This window comes from Corvus hawaiiensis, chromosome 3 (assembly GCF_020740725.1).
Source record: "Corvus hawaiiensis isolate bCorHaw1 chromosome 3, bCorHaw1.pri.cur, whole genome shotgun sequence".
NCBI classification, from domain to species: Eukaryota; Metazoa; Chordata; class Aves; order Passeriformes; family Corvidae; genus Corvus; species Corvus hawaiiensis.
Window position 1 is genome coordinate 98,155,257 of NC_063215.1, and position 21,994 is coordinate 98,177,250.

At 35.8% G+C, this 21,994-nt stretch overlaps 1 protein-coding gene across 1 annotated transcript in view; it reads left to right on the top strand.

Annotated features, from left to right (window-relative positions):
- SPATA17 (spermatogenesis associated 17) overlaps positions 1 to 21,994 on the top strand; it is an 88,182-nt gene that overhangs the window by 47,692 nt on the left and 18,496 nt on the right. Inside the window, exons 7-9 of the mRNA XM_048299843.1 lie at positions 4,007 to 4,210; positions 9,382 to 9,518; positions 18,078 to 18,216. Coding sequence (XP_048155800.1) covers positions 4,007 to 4,210; positions 9,382 to 9,518; positions 18,078 to 18,216 — 480 coding nt within the window. The remainder of the gene's footprint in view (positions 1 to 4,006; positions 4,211 to 9,381; positions 9,519 to 18,077; positions 18,217 to 21,994) is intronic.

Genomic DNA, 21,994 nt, shown 5'->3' on the forward strand with positions numbered 1-21,994 from the left:
AAGGGCCTGATGTAAGGAGGTCAGTAAGAAGCTATTAGCAGAGTCCCCTCCTGAGATTTCCTTGGTCTTATTAAGGTGGAAGTTAGCATGACAGTACTGCAAATAACCCAGTTGTAAGTTTTTTAACAGTTAGCACAGATTTCCCCATAGTGTTTGTCACTTTAGAAAATTGTTCCTGGAAATGAAGTCCTGAAAGCTGGCTTTGACAGAGTCCCTTCTTAGTGTTGAAGAGCACAGGTACAAAAAATGTGTCATTCTCCCTGCAGAGCAGAGGTACTTTTTATAATCGACGATGATATTTTGTAGTGTTACATATTTTCTTACGGAGTAAAAGTAGGGAAAATATTGAAATCATAATATGGGGTAATATCCAAGACAGATACTTTTCTACCATTGAAAAAGCAGTATTAAGTACAATGGTTTTGTAGTTGAGAGAATATTGTATTAAAGTAGGGAAAAAATGTAGTAATGCTTTTAATACATTGTACTTGTCTCAAGAAGATATGCAAATATATTAAGTACCAAAGGCTTTGATCCCCCAAATTCTTAGATTTCTGTAGATTGCCAGCTCCCTGCAGAGGAGAGAGTGAATAGGGCATTCATCATCACACTGCACAGTGCAAGAAATTCCAAAAACAAGACCAAAATTTGTAGAGCTATTTTAAAAAAGAGAAGGGAAGCAATTTTTCCAGAGATTGATCTGAACTGGAAAGTAGAATCAAACTCATCCCCTTGTCTCTCCTACCAAACTTTACCAATTTTAAATCTAGGCCTAACCTTACCACAAACCTTGGGGAATTTAGAGTAAATTAGTATTAATTTTATCTGTCTAGATACTAACTCTGTTGATTGCTCTGCCATGTGTCTTGTTGAATACTTGAACATATATAATTAAAATGTAAAGTAATTAGCAAGGATTGCTTGAAAAATCATTATTTATATATGCACTTTATAATCAGTTTTGACCCAGATCTTACAAGGAGTTTCATCATTTTTTAGAAGCAAAAACTTCTAAAGTGTCCAGCTGGCCTCCCTAAACTCCAAATCCATTTTCATAGTTGGTATAGTATCTGTATGCATTTAACCTGACAGTATGTAAAAAAAGAGCAACAAAAGATGACTCTTTGTTAAGACACCTTTTCAGCAATAATAAATCAAAAGACACTGAATCAATGGAGTTCCACATCTATTATAGCTAATTTTGGTTTCATTAAAAGTGCTAAAAGCCAATTCTTTAAGTGCACCTGGAGATATTCCATAGCATTTCACAGTGTTTGAACCTTTTATGAACTATAGTTTTTTTGTTACTGCCAAACATTTAATCAAAGAAGCACAAAGTAGAATATGTACAGTATTTTAATAGAGATTGCAAAATGCAGTTTCAGAAAGCCATTTTACTCATGGAGACGCTTACACTATCTCTCAGTGTGACTAAAAGAAGTGCCCAGGTAGCACATCAATTTTAAGTTATTCTTGCATTTAATTCTTCAGAGAAAAAGCATTTAAATTATCTCAGATATTATATTTTTCCACTTTGGAGAAAGAAAACCCAAACCCCAAACCTGTGCTATGTAGATTGAAATAATCTAATATTTTTTTTTATTAAAAAAAATGAAAATATTTCCTTCTCAATTTGCTCTTCAGCATTTTTTAAAAAAAATTTTTTTAAGAAAAGGCTTAAAAAGGGATGTAAATTTTGGGCAGATACAGCCCTGATCAGAATTGTCTACTGATCAACAAATCCATGTCTGCCAACTTTAGAAAGTTGTTATTATGCCTTGGTGTTTTCTTCTGGCTCACCCTGATTCTCAGTGATGCGCATGGAGATGCTTTTCTTATGGAAAACATTTACATTTTCAGTGCCATTATTACTTTCTATAAAATATGTGTTTCACAGACCTACCATGAGAGCAGTATCTCTCACCCAGTGGGGAACTTCTGCATACTTGTGGCATGGCTAGAACACAATCTCCACAGCTGAGTACGGATGAGGCAGGAAGGGGTGGAAAAATGAAGCAACAATCCAATGAGCAGTTCAGTGAAATATGTAACAAAGGTAGTTACAGGCTATTACTTGGATATTTACTGTCATCAACATAGTGAAAGCAAAAAATTAATTGGTCAGAATGTAGGCAGATCCAAAGGCTGTGATAGGACTAATGAGTGAAGAGATATAAGGACAGTGGCATAGAGATTTTGTGTATCTCCAGCATGGGATCTAATTTGCATGAATCTAATGTATTCCATTTGTATTCCATTTGTATTGATTGTGGCATTTTATATTTGAGAGAACTTGTGTAACAAGTATATGGTGTGAATACATTCAATAATTGTGGGAGAGTGCAATAAATTCCAAGACAAGATGTGGAACTTGTCTTTATGCAGCACTTACAGGTCACCAAGTGTTCACAAGCAAAACTCTACTGGGTTGATAAGGAAATTGCAATATAACAATGCATAAAGTACTACAAAAATAATAACAGCACGGGGAGAATCTGTAACTTTATGAGATGTTTATGTGAGTAAGAGCCAGGCTTGCAGAACCAAAGATTAAGTTGCAGCTGAACTTTGCAGATCATAGAGATGGACCTGGAATTCCACATTCACTCCAGTGATTCTGCTTGCCTGCTGTTTGAAGCATGGATCCCTGCCATTCTAATTTGGCATCCTGAAGAGCTGGAGGAACAACCAGTGGCTGTTTGGCATACGTTTCTACCATTTACCTCTATTCGTGTCTTCTTTCCCACTGTACATTTAGTCCATTAGTGAAATTATTTGTAGGGTCTGCACTAAGAGGGGAACATATAACAGAGGAACAAAATAAATTGTCATTAGATCCATATCACTTAGAGAGTTGAAGAATGTAGTCCATAAAATTTTGAACACCCCAACAGTGTTTTGAATAAGCTGCCATCTCTGAATACTTTTGTCCATTAGACAGTATGTTTTATATGTGCCTTATTTAATTGTTTTGACACAAGGAACTGGAACTTCCCAGTAGGATATGTTAATGAAAAATGCATTAGAGATAATTGGGGAGTGTTCAATCCTCTCAGCCCCAAGAGTTTAATACTTTGTGGGCAGGCTGATGCCCTACATAGTTTTCTCACGGGTCCTCAGTAGTGTTCCAAAGGAGCAATACAAGATTTTAAACATTTACTCTTTTCCTTAACTTCCCTGCATCTTGAAACTGATTTATTTTCCTACTATTTTTATTCAAGATTTATTAGTAATTAGGATTATAATAAAAGCAAAGGACAATATATTTTAACTGAGCAAGTCTACTTTAAAAGTTTTAGTATACCGTTGTGGAAAATATAATTATCTTTAAAGAAACTCAGTAGCTTTAAATTAATTTTTGTGTATTTTAATCATACATTATATGTTTTATAGGAAATTTAGTGGCTTTGTGCAATATGGAATAGGAATTCTCATATTTAACAGTTCATAATTAATTCAGTAAACTCACATATGTCTATTTGGGAATTGTTTATATACAACTGATAAAATCCCTACATATATAGGTATGATTGGGGAACAGTCTGTGACATAATTGTGACTGTCCAGATACTCACAGATTGTTAATGATGTAGATTACTGGAACAGAATTTGAAATGTGTGTTTTATATTAGTAATTGTTATATTGTATTACACTAGTGATACAATTAGTAATGTAAAAAAAAAGAAATATCAAATTCAGTGACAAATGAACCTTTCAATTTTTGTCACAATTTAGAAATCATTGTGATAAATTTTTGTTTTTCACATGTTTTATGCCATTAAGACCAAACACATTGTAATAGTTATTCAGGAACTTATTGTGGCTATTCTGTTGGGAAAAAAGCAATTACTGGGTTTTGGTATTCCATAAATTCTCTTTGTTTCTCCTTAACTAATGACTGTTTTACTTTTAAAAGTGCTGCAGGTGCTACTGTCTGACTTTGTTCCTAGTGTATGTAGAAATTTAAATGAGTTGAAGTCAAAGATAATCCCATCTTCTGCTCAGATTCCAGGCATCTACAATTCACCATTCAGAAAATCCCCAGATCCAATGGAACTGCTGCTACGGAAGTCAAAGCCACTGACCCACAGAAAACAGCAAGTGAAGAGTCCCTTTGCCTATGGGCTCAATGACTGGCCAACTTGTAAAAAGCCTCCAGCTTTCGTCACAGAACTGCCTCTGCTACCTACTGACAGACAGAAACCTCAGGTAACAATTTCCAGTGACTCTGAGGCAGCTTTTGCTCACATCTTTTATCATAGTCACAGAATATCTCAAGTTGGATCACCAGGTCTGAAAATCCATTTTGTGGATTCTTTTTTAAATATAAAACTAGTGCTTGCATTTAAGATATAAAGTCTTAAACACAGATTTGACTTAAGGAAAAAGAAATCTATGTGTTATGTAAAAACAGGGAAATATGGTTCTTTATATATTGTTTTTGTCCTTTTGGGATAAAAGCGTAATTTATGATGTTTCCAAGGTATGACCTAATATAACAGAGTATCAATATTATGATTCATTATAGCTAGAAATACTAATTTACAATCTTAAATCAATTTAAAAAGGAGAAATGAAAGGTGGTAGGACAAATTAAGTAGTTGTGATAACTTTCTCCTCTGTTTGCAATTGTTTTCCATATGAAGACTGAGGCATCCTCTCAGTTCAGAATAGTTCCTTCCCTCCCGTGTCCAATAGGTGTGTGCCAGCTGTAATTGCAGCTATTTCTACATGTTGTGCTCCATCATAGCGAAGTTGCCCAGCTTCCATTCTCAACCATGATGGTCTCAATTTTAATTTCAGTTGGTGTCACCATATGTTGCAGGTAGATTTTTTTCTTTTTTGTAATGTAATGGACATCTGTGAGGCAATGCACCAGTGAATGGTTCACAAGATGGCAAAACAGCTTTTGCCACGTTATTATCAAAACTTGCTGGGAATGTGACCAATATATACAGCAGAAAACCTTTTAAAACCTTTGTGTTCCACACTTGATGACAGTGACATTTAGCTTTTGCCAGTCTGTGCCTGATAACCTTTACTTTTGGGATAGGAATATTCTGTCTTTCCCTCTATTCTGAAGAATTTTTTAGTTTGCCCAATCTACTGAATCTTCTATTTAGCTCACAAATACACTTTCCATCTGGTTTCACTTCGAGTGACACAACCTCTTCAGAATCTCTGACACTTTTCCTTTTTGTACTTCATTCTATATTTAAATTTCCTTCCCTGTGTCTTGCTTAGAAAGGCAATGCTTCTAAATGAGTCCTTCTTAGTAACTTTGAGTGAAGCTATCACCTATCTGCAGACATGTAGCAACTTGAGCAATAAGCAATGTATGTATATCTTTAATGGTGTTTTACTCGAATCAGTATCACTCAACAACTCTCTGAAAGGAGGTTGTAGTCACATGGGGGTTGGTCTCTTTTCTCAGGCAACCAGTGACAGGACAAGAGGACATAACATCAAACTATTCCAGGGATGTTCAGGTTGGACATCAGGAAGGATTTTTTCACTGAAAGGGTGGTCAGGTATTGGAACAGGCTGCCCAGGGAGCTGGTGGAGTCACCATCCCTGGAAATGTTCAAGAAATGATCACACATAGTACTTAGTGCTATGGTTTAGTTGACAAGGTTGTGTCTGGTCAAAGATTGGACTCAGTGATCTTGGAGGTCTTTTCCAACCTTTTTGATTCTATGATTTTAAGAAGGTGCAGGCCTGTGAGAACACCTCTGGAGAAATAGAGGTGAGCCCACTGCTTCTAACAGTAAGAATCAACTTCAGGGCATTTCCCCACATTTGTCCTTCCCTCCTTGTGTTCTCCCTACCTTGACTGCTTGAGCTTCCTCATAGAACGACCTCATTGACTCACATTAGAATTGAGACAAAGAGTGAGCCAACAAGCAGTTTGGGTGATCAGGGAGTTTGCAGTTGACATAAACACGACATTATAGCTTTACCTTCTGGGACCAAGGGGGCTATGACAGTCCTTGAGCAGGATATGACTGGTTGCATTGTCTCTCAGGAGATAAGAAAGATTTTGCCTTGTGGACATGGTGCAGGAATCAGGCTTTTAAATAAATAAGGAACTCACAGTTCTTCCATTGTTAAGGTGCTCTTGCAAAACTGGTTTACTCTATACAAAGTATCTTACAAGCTTCTGCTTGGATTTGGAATATTTTATAGACCTTTCTAAGTTCAGACTCATGCACAGCAGTCATGCACAGATAGCCTTTTAGAACAAAACAGAAGAGTTCTCTTTATTTTCTGCACCTCAAAGAGGGAATTTACTATATAATACTTTAATCCTTTCAGCACCCTGGGATGTACACTGTGGGGTAAATTTTCAAAGCACAGCGCGTGGATTTAGCTGCCCGACTCTTATTGATGTTAATGGGAGTCACACGGCTAAATCCCTGCACAACACTTTGACAATTTAGGGTTGTATGTCTAAGAAAAAGGACACTGGTTTGAGCTGATGAAACAGCTGGAAAGGAAAACCCATCAGAACACACCATCCTGAAAGTTGTCTGGTGTGACAATAAGAAATTTAATTACTAGATATACTTGTGTCCTAGTTCTTTGTGGTAACACTTTTTGGCACCAAGCTTCTTTTTCTAATATCTGTCTGGCTCACTGTGAGCCACTTGTTACTTTCTTTCAGGTATCTAAAATTTTTATTGCCCATAGGTTTGGATATTTTATATGAGTATGTCAATTACATATGTTTAAAAGAAAAAAAATTGACTATCTTTCAGTTTTCTCTTAGGGAAGCGGATATTTAGCATTTAATAGGTAAGCTCGGTGTGTGTAAGATAGTGTGTTTAAAAGAAAGGTTTTAATGATGCTTATACATAGTTAGATCTATCATTTTTATTACTGAGTTAACTAGAATTACAGTTTGATAGAAACACGGATAATGCTAAAATTAGTCATCTATTCTTTAAAAGGTATTAATAACAGAATGCACACTACCATTTAGGTTTTTTGCATGCTATTATCTGTTGTGGAATAGGGACAGTGAGGAATGCATAATTTCATTCAGATTGTATTTTTTATCATGAGTTTCTGATGTTATGGTAAAGTACCAAGAATGCTGATCTGCTAACCTTTATTTGGCAAACCAGTGGGTATCAAGAAGATTTATGCTACTCAGTACAAATTCCAAACATAGAGCATAGAGCTGTGTGAGTTTCCTTCAGTGTAAAAATTGTTGGTTGATTCCTTCTCTTCCCTTCCTAGCTTGACCTCCCCAGGAAGATTTCCATTTTGAAGCAGGATGCCCGAAATGCTTGCAAGCATTGTCAATTTGAAAAATTTTTAAGCACCATTCTACCACAGTTTCCACAAGTCTTGATCTTGTAAAATGGAAATAGACACTTGGGTGTTTTAGAGGTCTTCATTTAAGATACGTTCCTGAGGTCCATATTACTAAGTAAATTTCTTCAAATACATGACTCAGAGGAATGGAAAAATCTCCAGGGAATGCTCAGAATTTTCTTAGTAGTCTGATATACATACCCTGCTTTCATTAATGATGGCACAGCCGTGTTTTGATGGACCTTTGCTTAGTTACATCCTTTCCCCCTCTCCTTCTATTAGTAGTTGTAATTTTATTTGAACTATAGACTCATATAGGATTTTTTATGTATCTAACTCCTAGTTAGGTCTCAAAAATTAAAGATGGGGAAAACCCCTTGCTTGGATATCTGATTTGGCTCTTATCCTGGAGGAATATGAGTCAATGTTTTCCAATGAAGAAAAAATACGATATTCTGAAAGACTACTTTTAAAAGCAAACATATCTTGGTATTATTTGGTAGTGTACTTTTCTTTCTTCCTTCCTCCATATATCCACTTAATGCAAACATCTTGTAACAGCATATTCATTTTTTTATTATAAATTTTAAATGTTTTGATGACTTGATCATCAGGTTATGTATTACTAGAACATTGTTGACTAGTTTTAACCTGTTCTAATATTGATTATTTTCTCATGGGTGGTAACACTTTTCATTCTGTTTTTAAAGACTTCTGTTTTCTTTTTAATTGAACATAGTTTTTTACTCAGACTTAGAAAACAGAAGAAAGAAAATACCTACAAGAAGTGTAAATATGCATATTTGCTTACTGGGACCTTTAAAAAGATCTCCAAACCTTGGTGCTGTGCCTTTAAAAAGTAAAGTTCCAATAAAAATCCATTAACTACTTTCAAATATAGCAATCCTCCTGTCCAGCTGTGAAAAGTACTAGATGATACTTATTTGCCATTTGTGTTATTTACGGTCCATGACTTTTATGGTAACTGGTTCCTATTATTGGTTTCTATTAATGTAAAACATAAGTGAACATAAATGAGGCGTGAATCATTTCTTTTTATTAGCCCCACAGTCTTCACTCAGTGCTTGCAGTAACTCCATCTGTGACTTGTTAGTGATAACCTATTTAAAGAAGGATGTCTTTAAGAAGAAAGGCTGTGATTAGGATTCTTTGTCTGTTTAGAGTTCCAAAAGGTTTCACTAGTTCATTGCAAGATCAACACTGATGAAAATAAAAATTAATTAGTAATACTTCTAAGTCCAGGGTTGCCATTAAACTGTCCTGAGTGGCACATGGCACTAATTATATTCCAGGTAAGTTCTTAAGAGTTAATACTAAAAGTGAGACATATAGGATATGTCACTTCAGCAGCACAGGAGAGGACTTCCTGCTGCTATTTATCCATGTTGTTAAATGGTAGATACTGATACAATTGGTTATTAAACAATATACTCTGGAGAAAAAAAAAGACACATGTATTTTTTAACAATAACAAAGTTCACGTGAAATTAGACTTTCTGAAAATGGACTGTATGCCTATACTGCTGAAGTCATGAGTCTGAATTCTGTTAGAAGAATTGTATCTTAAGTCATGCATTAAGTTCCCTTCTAGGTAGCTTTATAGTTACATTGAAAAGAGCATGTTCTTTAAGGTTTATTCTACGCAAAGTAAAATACTTAAATTTTCTACTTAAGAAGAATTTAGATATAGTTCATGCTGGTTTTTTATTTCACCACTATTGTTTTCTAAGGAAAAATTAAGTTTTCCTAATCAGTTCTAACAATATATTTTTTAAAATACTAAGTATTTACTGGTAGTTAAGTAAACTTGGAGTGCACATTTCTCACTCTCTTTGAAACTTTAGAGTTTGTTATCAACCTTTATGTTATTTGTAAGTCTCTACCAAAATGAGCTGCTTTATTTATTTTGGAAGAAGAGTCTTGCTACACTTCCCAAACATTCTGTGTCTGTTTCCACAGTGATGTGCCATGAATAAAAGAGGGAAAGAAAAGAACTGTAACCCCCAAATAGAACATTAACATTATCCTACACCTTTCAGGGGCCTTTCCGCAATCCTGCTGAAGTGGTGCGGCAGCGCTACAAGCCTTTGGAGCCAACCCTGCGAGTAGCAGAATCAAGCAATTCACCACCAGCCAAGGCCAGAGGGGAATGGAGAAATCCCATACATGACAATGAGTAAGTTTTTTGGTTTTTCTTATATTGTTATGAGTGTTTTCTTCATTCCATCGCTTTCAGAAACCTTTCATGCCTGACAAAATGAAATGTCAAACCTGACAGCTTGCTAGAAGACATTTTATGTATATACTTCTAAATTCTGTGTCCTTAGATTATAAACTGCTGGGGGCAGAGACCCTATCTTTTAATTGTGTGACATGTGCCGTCCATATCTATGAATCTGTAGAAGAACGTGTAATAATAATAATATGTGATGCAACAGATGGCTTTAATGGGAAATAAGAAAACAAATGCAAATTCTGTCTTGCCACATGCACCTTGCCAAAGAAAAAATACTGTTTGAGTTTTCATGTTCTGGGAGCTTACTGGTTATGGGAGGAAAAAATGGTGTTGCATGCCAATGAGACTTGTTTTCTCTCCCAGAAGAGTACCACGGCTCACTTGGAAGCGGAGGGAGCATATGTTGCACGTTAGAACGTGATATAAAAACTGAAATCATCTTTGAAGAAGTTTGTTTTCCTAAGCCATAGCATCTGTAATAGTGTCAGACAGGCCAGTTCTTTTCCATAAAATCTCAAATACAGGCATAATCTATCACAAAGGATTAAGGCATCTGAGCCAATAGATCTAAGGGTATTGCCAAATATTTCCTTCTTTTTGGTTTTTTTTTTAACACAATGGACTGTTAAACTCTGTTTTATCCTATCATAACAAAAGCCTGCTAAGTCACCTTCTCTGTCTTTGTAGTTAACTAGAAGAAGAATTATGTTTTGTCACCTTTTTCCTTGAATTCACTGCTCTTAGCAATCCTTTGACCCTTCAATACCAGAATTTGAGAGAGAAGGAAAACACTTTTCCTCATGAGCAGCCTGTGATCCACTGTTTCACTGGCACATGATGTTTTGCTATCTTTGATCTGTTTCATGCTTTTTTATCAGTGCCATATTGCTATGTGTCAGCTTCAGGACTGGGACAAGAGTGCCAGAATCAATTGTGTTTACATGGTTTAGCGTCTATGTTTTTATTGTTGGACCATTTCCCCTTATTTAATATTAATAGTGTCTTTGAATGAAAATTCTATTCAAAACCAATTTTGAAATTAAAAAAAAAAATATTTTAGACTACTTCTTCACTTTTGGACCATGTTTTTGGTGGTCTTTTTTTTTTTAAATTTAGTTAGATATAGCACTTTTTATTCCTTCATACCAAAATCATAACTGAGTTCACTTACAAGTACAAATATACTTCCCTTTTCTATTCCTTTCTGTATTCTTTCATGTACTGGTGTGAGGAGGAAGCAGCTTAACTTTCACATCTCACCTTAAATTTGTGCTTTTTTTCTTTTCATTTTTTTTATCTAACTTCTGCTGGTGAAATTTAAAAGAACCCCTATCAGTAGGTAGTAATTAATATTCTATCTCTCATTTAAAGTGTTTTCTTCACTGAATTAGTTTTGGTTGATGCATTACAACTAAGGATAAATGATGTCCTTCGTTTATAGGCATGACTACATTGCCCAGTCTTTATTTGATGAAGTTTACCCCAGACATCACTGTGTCAACAGTTTCAGAAGGTCAGACCTTGTAATAAATATTTCACTGACTCTTCAGTGAGGGAATTGTGAAAATTTGGTCTTGTACAGTTTAAATTTGGAGCCTCCACCTTTGGTAGATATTATTTGATATGGAGTCTTTATTTAACTTACGGGTAAGGAAACATTTAGTGCCATCCTTAATGCACAGAAGCAATGTCCTAACAATCAATGATTCTCAGCTTCATGCACACTAAATGCAGAGTGTATTATACATTTTCAGGCTGTGATCATTCCATTTGTGCTTCTTATTCAACCAAGCATGCGAGGGTCACATCTGTAACCTTGAAAAGGTGATGACAGAGCTGCAGGTCATTGCCAGGACTAACGCTCACTAGTAATGCTGCAGCTGCTGTGTGGGATGTTGGTCTCCAGGGAGGAGCCAGCAAAGGGTTACTCAGATTCTACAGTAGTTTTTTTCTCAGCAGTGTCTATTATGAATCGACAAATTTCTGTCTCTTGCTATGTAATTGTGTACTTTGGGACTTTATTTCTTCCTGGTAGTGCTTCCTATGCTGATTATTCTTCTGTTTTAGAAAATAAGGAGAGAATGAGCAGCAGAAGTATGCGGCATTTGATGAGAAAGCTTGTGTTTGCATGAAATGACAGACTGAATCCTTGATATGTATATTTCCAGAGTGAGTATTGTGTGGTGACTTTTGAGACTGAAAGATTGTTGGCGTGGACCTGAAATTTTCAACAACATTCAGAATTCCCACACACTTCTAATTATCAGGATTCTTTAAAGTGGTTGTTTACAGGATGATAGGATGAGTGTTGCAAGCTCTGAGAAAGTTCTTACTTTTGATAAAATGCAGAAAAAATTTGGAAAAGCTGTGAGAGAGTTTGAGGCAGGCAGAAACAGTACAAATGAAACCAAAACAGAATACTATGCTTACTTAAAGCAACTGCTGGAATTTCCTATTCTGTAATGAAAGAGCAACTGGGTAATCCAGCCTAATAAAAATGATTCCTTTTTCTCATGTAATTGAAGCTGTTACTACCTTATTGTGCTATTTTTCATACAAATGAAGTGATTTCCCCCTCCACTTGGATAGGAATGACAATTGCATTCCTTTGGGATGGCCACTTAATATAGTGTCTAGTCTGAGACACCAACTGCTGGATCCAGCAGATTTAGACGAAGCATAGAAAGTTCTTTCCTCAGTTGCGTGCAGCTGCCTGCTGGCCTAATTTTCCAGAGAACAAAAATGTCAATTATTTTCATTAACTTTGATGAAATCTGTCTCTCATAATATGCCTCATACTTCAAAGTATACTATTAAACATCTTTATGAAGTCAGCAAACATCAGAACGAGATGCAGTGTGGTGATAGCAATAGTGTAAGGCTTTGGTTTCTATTGTAGTCTTCTGGTGTGACATCAGAAACATCATCTCAGCTTCTGGCTATGTCTGTGCTCAGTGCTGTGCTGGAGATGCACAGCCTGGTCCTGGTCACACTGGTTCACTCTTTTTTGCACCCCCTGCCTCTCCCATGCTGTGTGATTACTGCAGCACCCAGCTCCTCATGGGCTTATTCTCAACAAGATTGTGCTTTTCTTTATGAGCAGCTGTGGTGCTGCTGTGCTACCCTGTGCTGGGCATGACAGGTACACTTGCAGAGAAATCAGTGACCTAAATAAACTCTGTACTTGGAGAGCATCGATGTTATGAGCTGCCTGTTGGTAATGGTAAGAAAACTTAAAATGCAAGTTGCTTTAAGATTTAGGATTTTAAAAAATCCTTTAATTTCTAGAGTTATAAAATCTTTTACTGTATTTCTGACTTAGCTGCAGTGAAAATGGCTACTACATTTTATGTCATACAAATACAACACATCTGAAAACTTTTTTCAAATTATACTTAGTTTGTCATATGCTTTGCAACTTCAGCAATTTGCATATTTTCCAGACTGTTATTGTATTATGATAAACAGGGATTATCATATATTTTCAGATAATGTTTTCTTAACAATTCAACTTCTATTTGTAACTCTTCCATTTATTTTAATTACTAGCACAGTGTGCAACATTTATTAATCAGCAGAGTCTTTTTAAGTTAAAATACTAAATTAGATAACCCCATTAACACAGAATACTCCAAACAAGCAGTAATAGGAGAGGTAGTTACTGTGCAAATCGTATTATACATGCGGGTGCTCTAGGGCACAGTTAAGCATGATTACCCTCTTTTGATCCAGTATTCCTCTGCTTCTTCCAGCTAATTTCCACTGGAAATTTGCGAAGTAGCGCCTTCATTTTTCCATCTTAATTTTTCTAATGAAGTTCTGGTACTTTATAACACTGGGGATGCAGATAATAAGTCTGTGTATAATTAAGAAGTTCCGGAATTTGCTGCAGAAGAGATCTCTTTTACTTCCTACAAGAACTAGGCTGTGCTTTTATTTGCCACTTTACATTATCACAGACAGGGGTTAAATAAAAATGGCCAGAGGATTTTTAGATTTACTGATGTTACAATCAAAGTGATTGATACTTTTTCAATAAACCGTGTATTTAGTATATTACCAGAAACAATATTTGTACTAATGCACCCAAGTAGGTTTCTCATGGCAAAAATAGTGCACTAAAGATAAGGGGACTAGATATGTTAAGAAAAATATTCCATCTTTATTCTTGTATCTAACACTTTGATTCTAATATACATGCATTATAAACTAAATAATGTCTGCCCTGCTGCAGTTGTTTTGCTATGGAAAACCATTATGCTTCCTTCTCAGTTCCCCAAGTGAAAAGATACACACTGTTGGATTTGATGAAAAAATTACTTTAGGTTTAATCCAAATTTGAAAGCTTAAAATTAATGTCATTTTTTATTAAAGAAAAAAAAGATAAAATATTCACAGATTCCTGAGAGAAGCATGGCTTGTTTGGAGCTAATTGTTCATGGAGTTCTTCAAAGTGAGATAAAATTGTCTTATTTGAATTAAATCAATTGAATTGCTATTGCATAAAAATACTTTAGATAAAAATTTAACAATGTCATAGAGTTAATATTTTGCTGGCATCTTTTCTACTAAATAACAAAGACGTAAGGTACATGCAAATAGGAAAATTTGAAAAAACACATAAGCAGTACTTGGGGTTTTATATTTCTTACTGTGCCCTTGCAGTGCCGCATGCATGGAAGTCCAGCAGTATATCTGGCAGTTCTTTCTCAGAAGCCTGGGTATGTTTTGAAGCATTTCTGGGGTCAGGATTACCTGCTCCCTCTGGTAGACTGCTGGGATTTTGCCTCTTGGGCAGGTTCAGAGAACACACTGAAGGACCACTCTGTTTCTTTGTTGTCATTTAAATGTCAAGAAAAGGTCACTGCCTCTGTCCTGTGTCCTGTTGGTAGGTACCATATAACATTGGGACACTGCTGCCCAGCAGTCAGTGATGGACCTGGGAAATTCTACTTCCTGCTTGTGCTGCTGTGCTCCTCTCACACTGCCACAGACACTAGAAACCAGCTCCTGCTGCTGCTTCTGTCATTTCTGCCAATCCAATTGGAAAACCTTCAGCATGTAAAAGCCTCTTCCATCTCCTGTCAAAATAGTGAGAGAGATTGCAATAAAAGAGACAGAATAGAGGGAAGAAATGGTAGGTGAGGAATGCAGGAACAAAAGTCATGGAGGGGGAGTGTAAACATGAGGGGAAAAAGGATTGGAAAGATGAAATTAATAGTTGAGGGAAGGTATAAGACAGGATGAGAGGAGAGATAAAGCAATTTTTGTTTTTGCTAGCAACAAATATCTAGTGCGTCTTTGAAATTTAAATACACACCACTAGCAGCTGTCAGGTCCTGGTCTGGCTACTAAGCAAAGGCTTCTAGGTCTTTTTATGCTAATTAGGTTCAGTATAGCGGGGTCCTGGCAGCAGTGCAGCCGGCCTTCATCATCGGTGACATAGCCACCCTTGGTCCTTCTCAGGTTATGTATGAGTGAGTAATACAGCCATTTGTAGATTTCCATTTTTGGTTCCAACCCTTTCCCCATTTTGAATGTATTCTTTGGCATATCTCTCATTCAGGCTGACATGAAATGATTTTTCATTTTTCAATATATTTCTTTAGGGAAAGTTCACCTTCTGTTAAATCATCATCTTTTGGGAAGTCTCAGCTTATACTGACTTTCCTAGAGCACAGTAAAACATCAATACAGAATTTAATTCTTCTTTGATTGGTACCTCTGTCTCTGTCATGCTTATTGAAAGCCTTTAAGAATTTCTGAATTTACACTGAAATCACAGGGAAAAGCTGAAAATTAGATGTAGGAAAAATGAGTGAATGTTTTGAATTCTAAACCGTTGAAATCTAAACTTATACAGATGATAATGGTATCCTATCATTGTCTGAATTTAATTTTCTTCTTCCATCACTGTCTTCTGTCACTTTCAGAGCACATACTGTCAATAATTTTGGGAAAAGCTGTGTCAGGTGTATACAAAGAGCTATAGAACATAATACCATTACTGAAGTGTTCTGCAGTGCTATTACTTCTTACTATTATTGTTGGTTGGGGGGTATAATGGCTTTTGTATTGCTCCCATTAATTTGGTTACCCTACTTAACATGAAAAATTGTTGTAATTTTTTAATTACTTATTCACATAATGAAAATTCTCACTTACTTTAAACAGCCACTGAATTTACAAGCATATCATCCTTTCTTGTAGTTACAGCATCATCACTGTAAGGATCTGCCCCCTGACTCTGAGAGCAGAACTGTAAACAGAAGAAAAAGCTTCTACTTGATACCATTATACCCTATTATATTTTTGTTCTTTCATTTAAATTTAAGTATTTGTCATTGTCCAGTGTTCTTCCTCAAAACTTCATAGCTGATACAAGTTTTTTTACTCAGCCATACACATACATTCCAAGCTATATGGCACATATTCCAGCTAATGATCTTAGAGGAGATATACAGCAGAGTGCAGATCACTTTTGTGCTTCACTACATGTAGAACATACTGCTAGTTGTGTCTTGAAGTGTTAATTTTGGGTTGGCTTTTTTTTTGGAATCATAGTAGAACCTACATGACTCTCAGTATTTTTTTGCCAAAAAGACAAAGATTAACTGATCCACAGTAAAATCAAAACCTCTGTCTAGAAAATTTTAAAGGGAAAACTTATAATAATTTACTTCTACTTCACTCAAGATTTTTTAATCATTCTATGTGTAAATTTTACAGATATGGTGTTCATATTAAATTATGAATGCTGTGGCTTAACTAAATTCTGTGCATATATGGACAAATCCCTAAACTTCAAGCCTTGTCTTCTCAGCTATCCAATCCCCTGAGAAAGCCAATTTTCTTTCATGTCTGAAGAAAAGAAAAATGTACTATTAAAATGCAATTCAGAAGTGATAAAATCTGCAAGTGGAGCAGCCGGCTCACAGCACCTTCGATGTATTCTCTGGGACACTGGGGCCACATTAATTTTTGTGTGTGTGTGATGTCCATCCCATGTGCAAATTAGCATTACAAGTACCCTAATCTGTCTTGTGTGAGGGTGTCCTTTCCCATGGGGATACACATGCTACTATAGCTTTTTATTATTTAAAACTCTGCTAACTCAGGGTTTTTCTTTCACTAACTTTACATGACATTTGTTTGTGGCACGTGATAGGAGAAGTTGATACAGCTGGAAAGATTCTAAAACAATTTCTTGTTGGAAAGAAGGTGGAAAGAAAGAAAAATAATTTAAGAAAACACTCAAACAGTTGCTCATAAATCAGTTAGTCAAAATAAATAATTTTCTGCATCTGTATCAGCTGAGAGACAAGGAAGGATATTTTAATCCTCATCTTTATCAAAATCTTGTTTGCCTAACTCTTATAGGGACTGTGATTCTGAAAAGCTTTCAGCTAGGGGAGGGTTCTAATTAACTGTATGGCAGTTTAAAGTGATGTTTTAGACTTCTGAAGCATGTATTTCTAATTCTACTGAGTAATATTTTTTCCTGCACTTCTAGAATAAAGAATGCATGTTGATTTTTTTCAGAATACCAGCAACGATAAGATTAATTCCCAATGTTTTACTTTATAGTAAAATGTACTTACTTGCTCTCATGACTCTCTTGGAAACTGAAATAGATGGAACTAAGGCACGTTTGTAGGGTGTCTTGCAGATCTTTTCTATATAAGATGTTTTTCACCTTCCTCCATATAGTGTGCTGTGGAACCTACCCAGAAAACCTGTGGCTGTCCATGACAGTTAGGGACATCCATCTGACAACCCCTCCCAGCAGGTAGCTGGAGCTTCACTGCTTGCTGGCACTATGTAAGCAGCAAGTCCATCATCATTATGACCAAAAATGAAAGAATCTGGCTCAAAAAGGTTGCTGATTAGAACATAATTATAACTTAAGAGTAAGGTACACAGTCTGAATTCTGTAGAAACAATTTCTCTGTTTTGTGGTTTAGCATTACACGCAAGTTTCTGCTCTTTTAAATGAGATTATGGTTTATTTAGCTTTGATTGTCAGACATCAAAGGATGCCTGTCTTCATAGGTGGTCTCTATCCTTGTGCATGGGCAGTTCCTGCTCCTGACAGCTGGCACAGGCTGCACTGCCTGCCAAGACCTGAGGTATCAACATGCACATCCCAGCAAAGAGAACCCCGATCATCCTGTACTTCCCACCAGTTGTTAGTGCAGATACAGACAAAGTAATAATCTACTAATGCAAGTGAACCAAGTTAGATCCTTGTGCACAAAGTCTTCATTTTATCCCATTGAAACTTACTATCTCTTTGCTCCAAGTTTAATCTGAAAGAAGCTGCAGGAGAAATTGCAGTAATCCTCTCACAATACTGAGGGGGAACATTAAGAAGGTAGTGAAAAATAGCAGGAACATGTGTCCATGTCATCTCCTGCAGCATTGCTATCCATTATTTACATCAATCCTGTGGCGTCTAGAGAAGAGCATAACTGATTTTAAAATATTCTTGAATTTCAGATTTCTGCCGTTTTCGTCGTACCATAAAAATGATGAAAAGTATGAGCCATTACTTCATAGGTCAGGCAAATATGGCCAAGAAGCTTATGGAACTAAACATTTCAGAGAAGTGTGTCCTAAGAAGTGGATAGCAGACAAGGTAAGTCACTGCAAAAATCAAGGATTTATTTACTTTTTTAGATTGCTATTTTATTAGAACTAAGTGAATTTCACTATGATCCAGAGATCATGGAATCCCATGGGATTCTTTCTAGCATGTTATAAAATCGCATAGTTAGAGCTGTGATGAGATGTCAGATTTCCTTGACTCTCTGGTAAATCCAGTTTGAGGAAATTCAACACCTTAGGTCCTACAAGATCAGGATTTAAGACCCTGATTAAGTAAAGCTTCAGTTATATGCATTTTGCTGTTTCATTCTGTTTGTATTGCCTTTTCTGATTTAAGAGAGGTTGTATATTTACTCTTGCACATTAAGATAAACTTTCAAGAAATTATAGCAAAAACTGATAAAAGCAACACAATACTTTACTGCTTAAATTTTTTGGAAAAATCTTAAAACTAGTGAATAGCTGTTTTTTATTTTAAGATCACCTCATTAAATTGCCTGCTTTGTCAGGAGCATCTCATAAATTTCTGGTTTTGTAGTGTTGCCTGAGGTAATTTTTCTCAGTACATGAGTTTGTGTAGTGTTTTCATTACTTCTATTTGTATTAGCTATCTTAATCACATTAAAATTTCTGAGTACAGAAAAGATAATGGACTTTGGCTCTGTGCTGCACTCTCTATCAATATAGTTAGGGGACTGGAGCATTTTTTGTAGGAGGAGAGGATGAGACAGCTAGAGCAGTTCAGTCTGAAGACAAGAAGGCACAGGGGAGATATTACTAAGGTGCATAAACACCTGATAGAAGTGAAGGAAGAATAGGCAGCCAAACTTCTCTCAGATTCTGTAGCGTGCAGTGACAGGACAAGAGTCAATGAACTCAAGGGAAGCTCATGAAACTCCATCTGAACACAAGAAAACACTTTTGTTTTCCTTCTTTTTCTGTGAGGGTGACAGAGGACAGGCACAGGTTGCCCAAAGAGGTTGTAGAATCTCTGTCCTTGGATATACCCATGGTCTAGGCAACCTGCTCTAGCTGAGCACAGGGGTTGTAGGGGTGATCTCAGGAGATCTCTTCCTACCTAAACAATTCTGGGATTTTGTAAGATATGATAAATTACTTCCCTGAAATCAGGTTAACCTTTGTAAATATATAGCAAGTTCCAAGGCACCTTAGTTTGAGAAGGAGCATTTTTAAAAGATATTTTCCTCAAAACTTCAAGCTTTAAAAATGAGCTCAGAGTAAAATTTTGGTATTTCAATGTGCATTAATTATATCTCCTTACAAATAAAACATTAACAATCAAACAAAAAGGTCTGAATTTGTCTTTCAAAAGCAATGAGTAGAAGATATGACTGGCTGAAGTCCCACAGGATAAGTATGATATACAGAAAGGACCTAAATGTCTTATTTCTGGTACTTATCTTGTCCTGTAAAGACTTGGTTTTCCAGTTCTTAGCAGTTCTTGCTCAGGCTCAGATGATGATATCAAAAATCTAAGGATATTTATACTGTATATCATATCACACATATATAAACTATGGGTTTAGCTGAAAAAAACTCACTTTACTTGTGATCCCTAAATCTCTGGAGGTGAATAGCTGTATACATTAACCCAACATGACACAGAGCCTTCCAACCCCAATTCTAAATCAATATGAAGCTTCCATTAGGAGCCGCTTACCCCAACAGAGAGATAAGAGGAGAAAAGGGCCATTTATGACATATCTACTGCTTTAATGGGTCATTATTATCAGGAAAAAAAACCAAAAAGAACCACAAAACCTTAAGCTCCTCACTGCAATTTAATGGAAAAAGGCCTGTAGGCAGGTGTGAGGTCATAATTTCATAACTGTTAAATTTGATAGAACTCTGTCACTTTCTCATTTCTAAGCTCTATGAAAACTTTGAATATAGCAGTGCTATGAACAAAATTATCCTGCTCTAATAAATCACAAGACTAAAGGGTGTGTAACAAAATATTAGAAAAAAAAAATCAGATTTTTGCTTAATAGTTTGTCTGCTGAACACAACCCTCCTTTGAGTCACCCATGAGGTTGTATCTCTGTGGATGCAACTTCTATTACAACATGAATGGCTGATAACACTGCCATGATCCCAACTGAGTTTCTGACAGTCTTATGCTAAACAAATTCAGTGTACTGTTGCTGGTAAGACTGTGTAAGTCCTTTCAAGGAGTCAGGTCAGTGGTCAGTGGATCAGTGACCCCTCTGAGCTGCTGAGGTATTATTTGATGTTAGCTGATACTAGCTGGCTTTTTTTCATATTATGTATAAAAAAGTTTCCTTGTGTGTGTGTGCACGAGTATGTCCTAGTTGTATTTTCCTGAGGTTTTCATGTGTTTATTACTATGCAATTTAATTCAAGTCACAAAAAGATTAGTATGTAAATTATATAATTACTTTAGAAGCAAAATGAACAACAATGAAAAATATTACCTTGTTACATTTCTTCTAGAAAATGAAAGGGTATTAGCATAGACTTCCTCTAAACATAATAATTACCATATCTATGTGAGGAAAAGTTAATAGTTCGTTTTTCATCTAGTTATAATCTGAAAATTTTTATCTCACTCTGTTTACATTTCAAAGAAGTTTGAGTTAAGGGGAAAAAGTGTTCTGTTCTAATTCTTCATTATAAACAAACAAGGAAGGGAAATACTATACCTTTAGTGAAACTGAACCTAGTCAGTTTGCTCAGTAAATCAGTATAAAACATAAAAATGCTTACACATTTTACATTATATATCTGAATACATTGGAATGCCTTTGATTGAATTTATGTGAGAAGTTTCAATATAAAAAATTTACTAGTCACTAGGAATTTAATATACAATGATAGGTTCCAATGTAGATGGACAGTCAAGGGATCAAATACACTAACTATAGCCTTTCAGCTGTCAAAACACTCACATATGTTCATATTTGCTGAGGCAGAAATGATAGCTTACAGTCTTTAATCTGTATTGGAATTAGTTTGCATATGCATTTTAGAAAACTGACTTTAATGACAGCATTTAATGTTTTCTTATTCGTAAAATTCAGGAAGTGATAGTTTAAGATGTTCCATTCTGATAGAATCTTCCCTCTGATGCCTTATTATAGGTGAATTACTGTACAACTGAACCACGGTTTCATTATTTGCACAGGCATTTTGGCCCTAAACAGGATTTTATTATCTACAACGCATAAAAATACCCAGGACTGCAAAGAATCAATTTAGAGAACCTAAGCATATTGCACAGAACATAAAGTTGACCTTTACCGTCTACAGCTTTTGGAATGGAGTGGGATGTGGAACACATCGTAGGTTTAATGTGGCACAACGCTGTCTGCAGAAACTTGGGTGGGACTGTGACTGCCTGCCCATTGCACCCGATGATTGAATCTGCTGTCACCAGCATCCTGATAATAATGAACATTCAGCTTAACGACCGTGATTATGATTATCATAATTGATGTGCAAGTGCACTGTGTGGGGATCATTACAGCTGAACTGTACAGCAGAGAAACATGCCTTAGTTATAGATAATTTTACTTTTATGCATTGATTGAGATAAAATATGCCTTTCAAGTTCAACGGGCCAGCTTGATATAATTTTAGTAAGATTTCTACATGTATGAATTGATGTTCATGAGCTTCCTGCAAAACAGTCATTCTAGCTGTTTGTTTTGAGTTGTTTCATTCCATTAATAATGGGAAATAATTAAATAATTAGATGTTGTCTAGTGGAAATCACTTATAGAGTACTGCCAGTGTTAATCAAATATCAACATCAAATAATTATGATT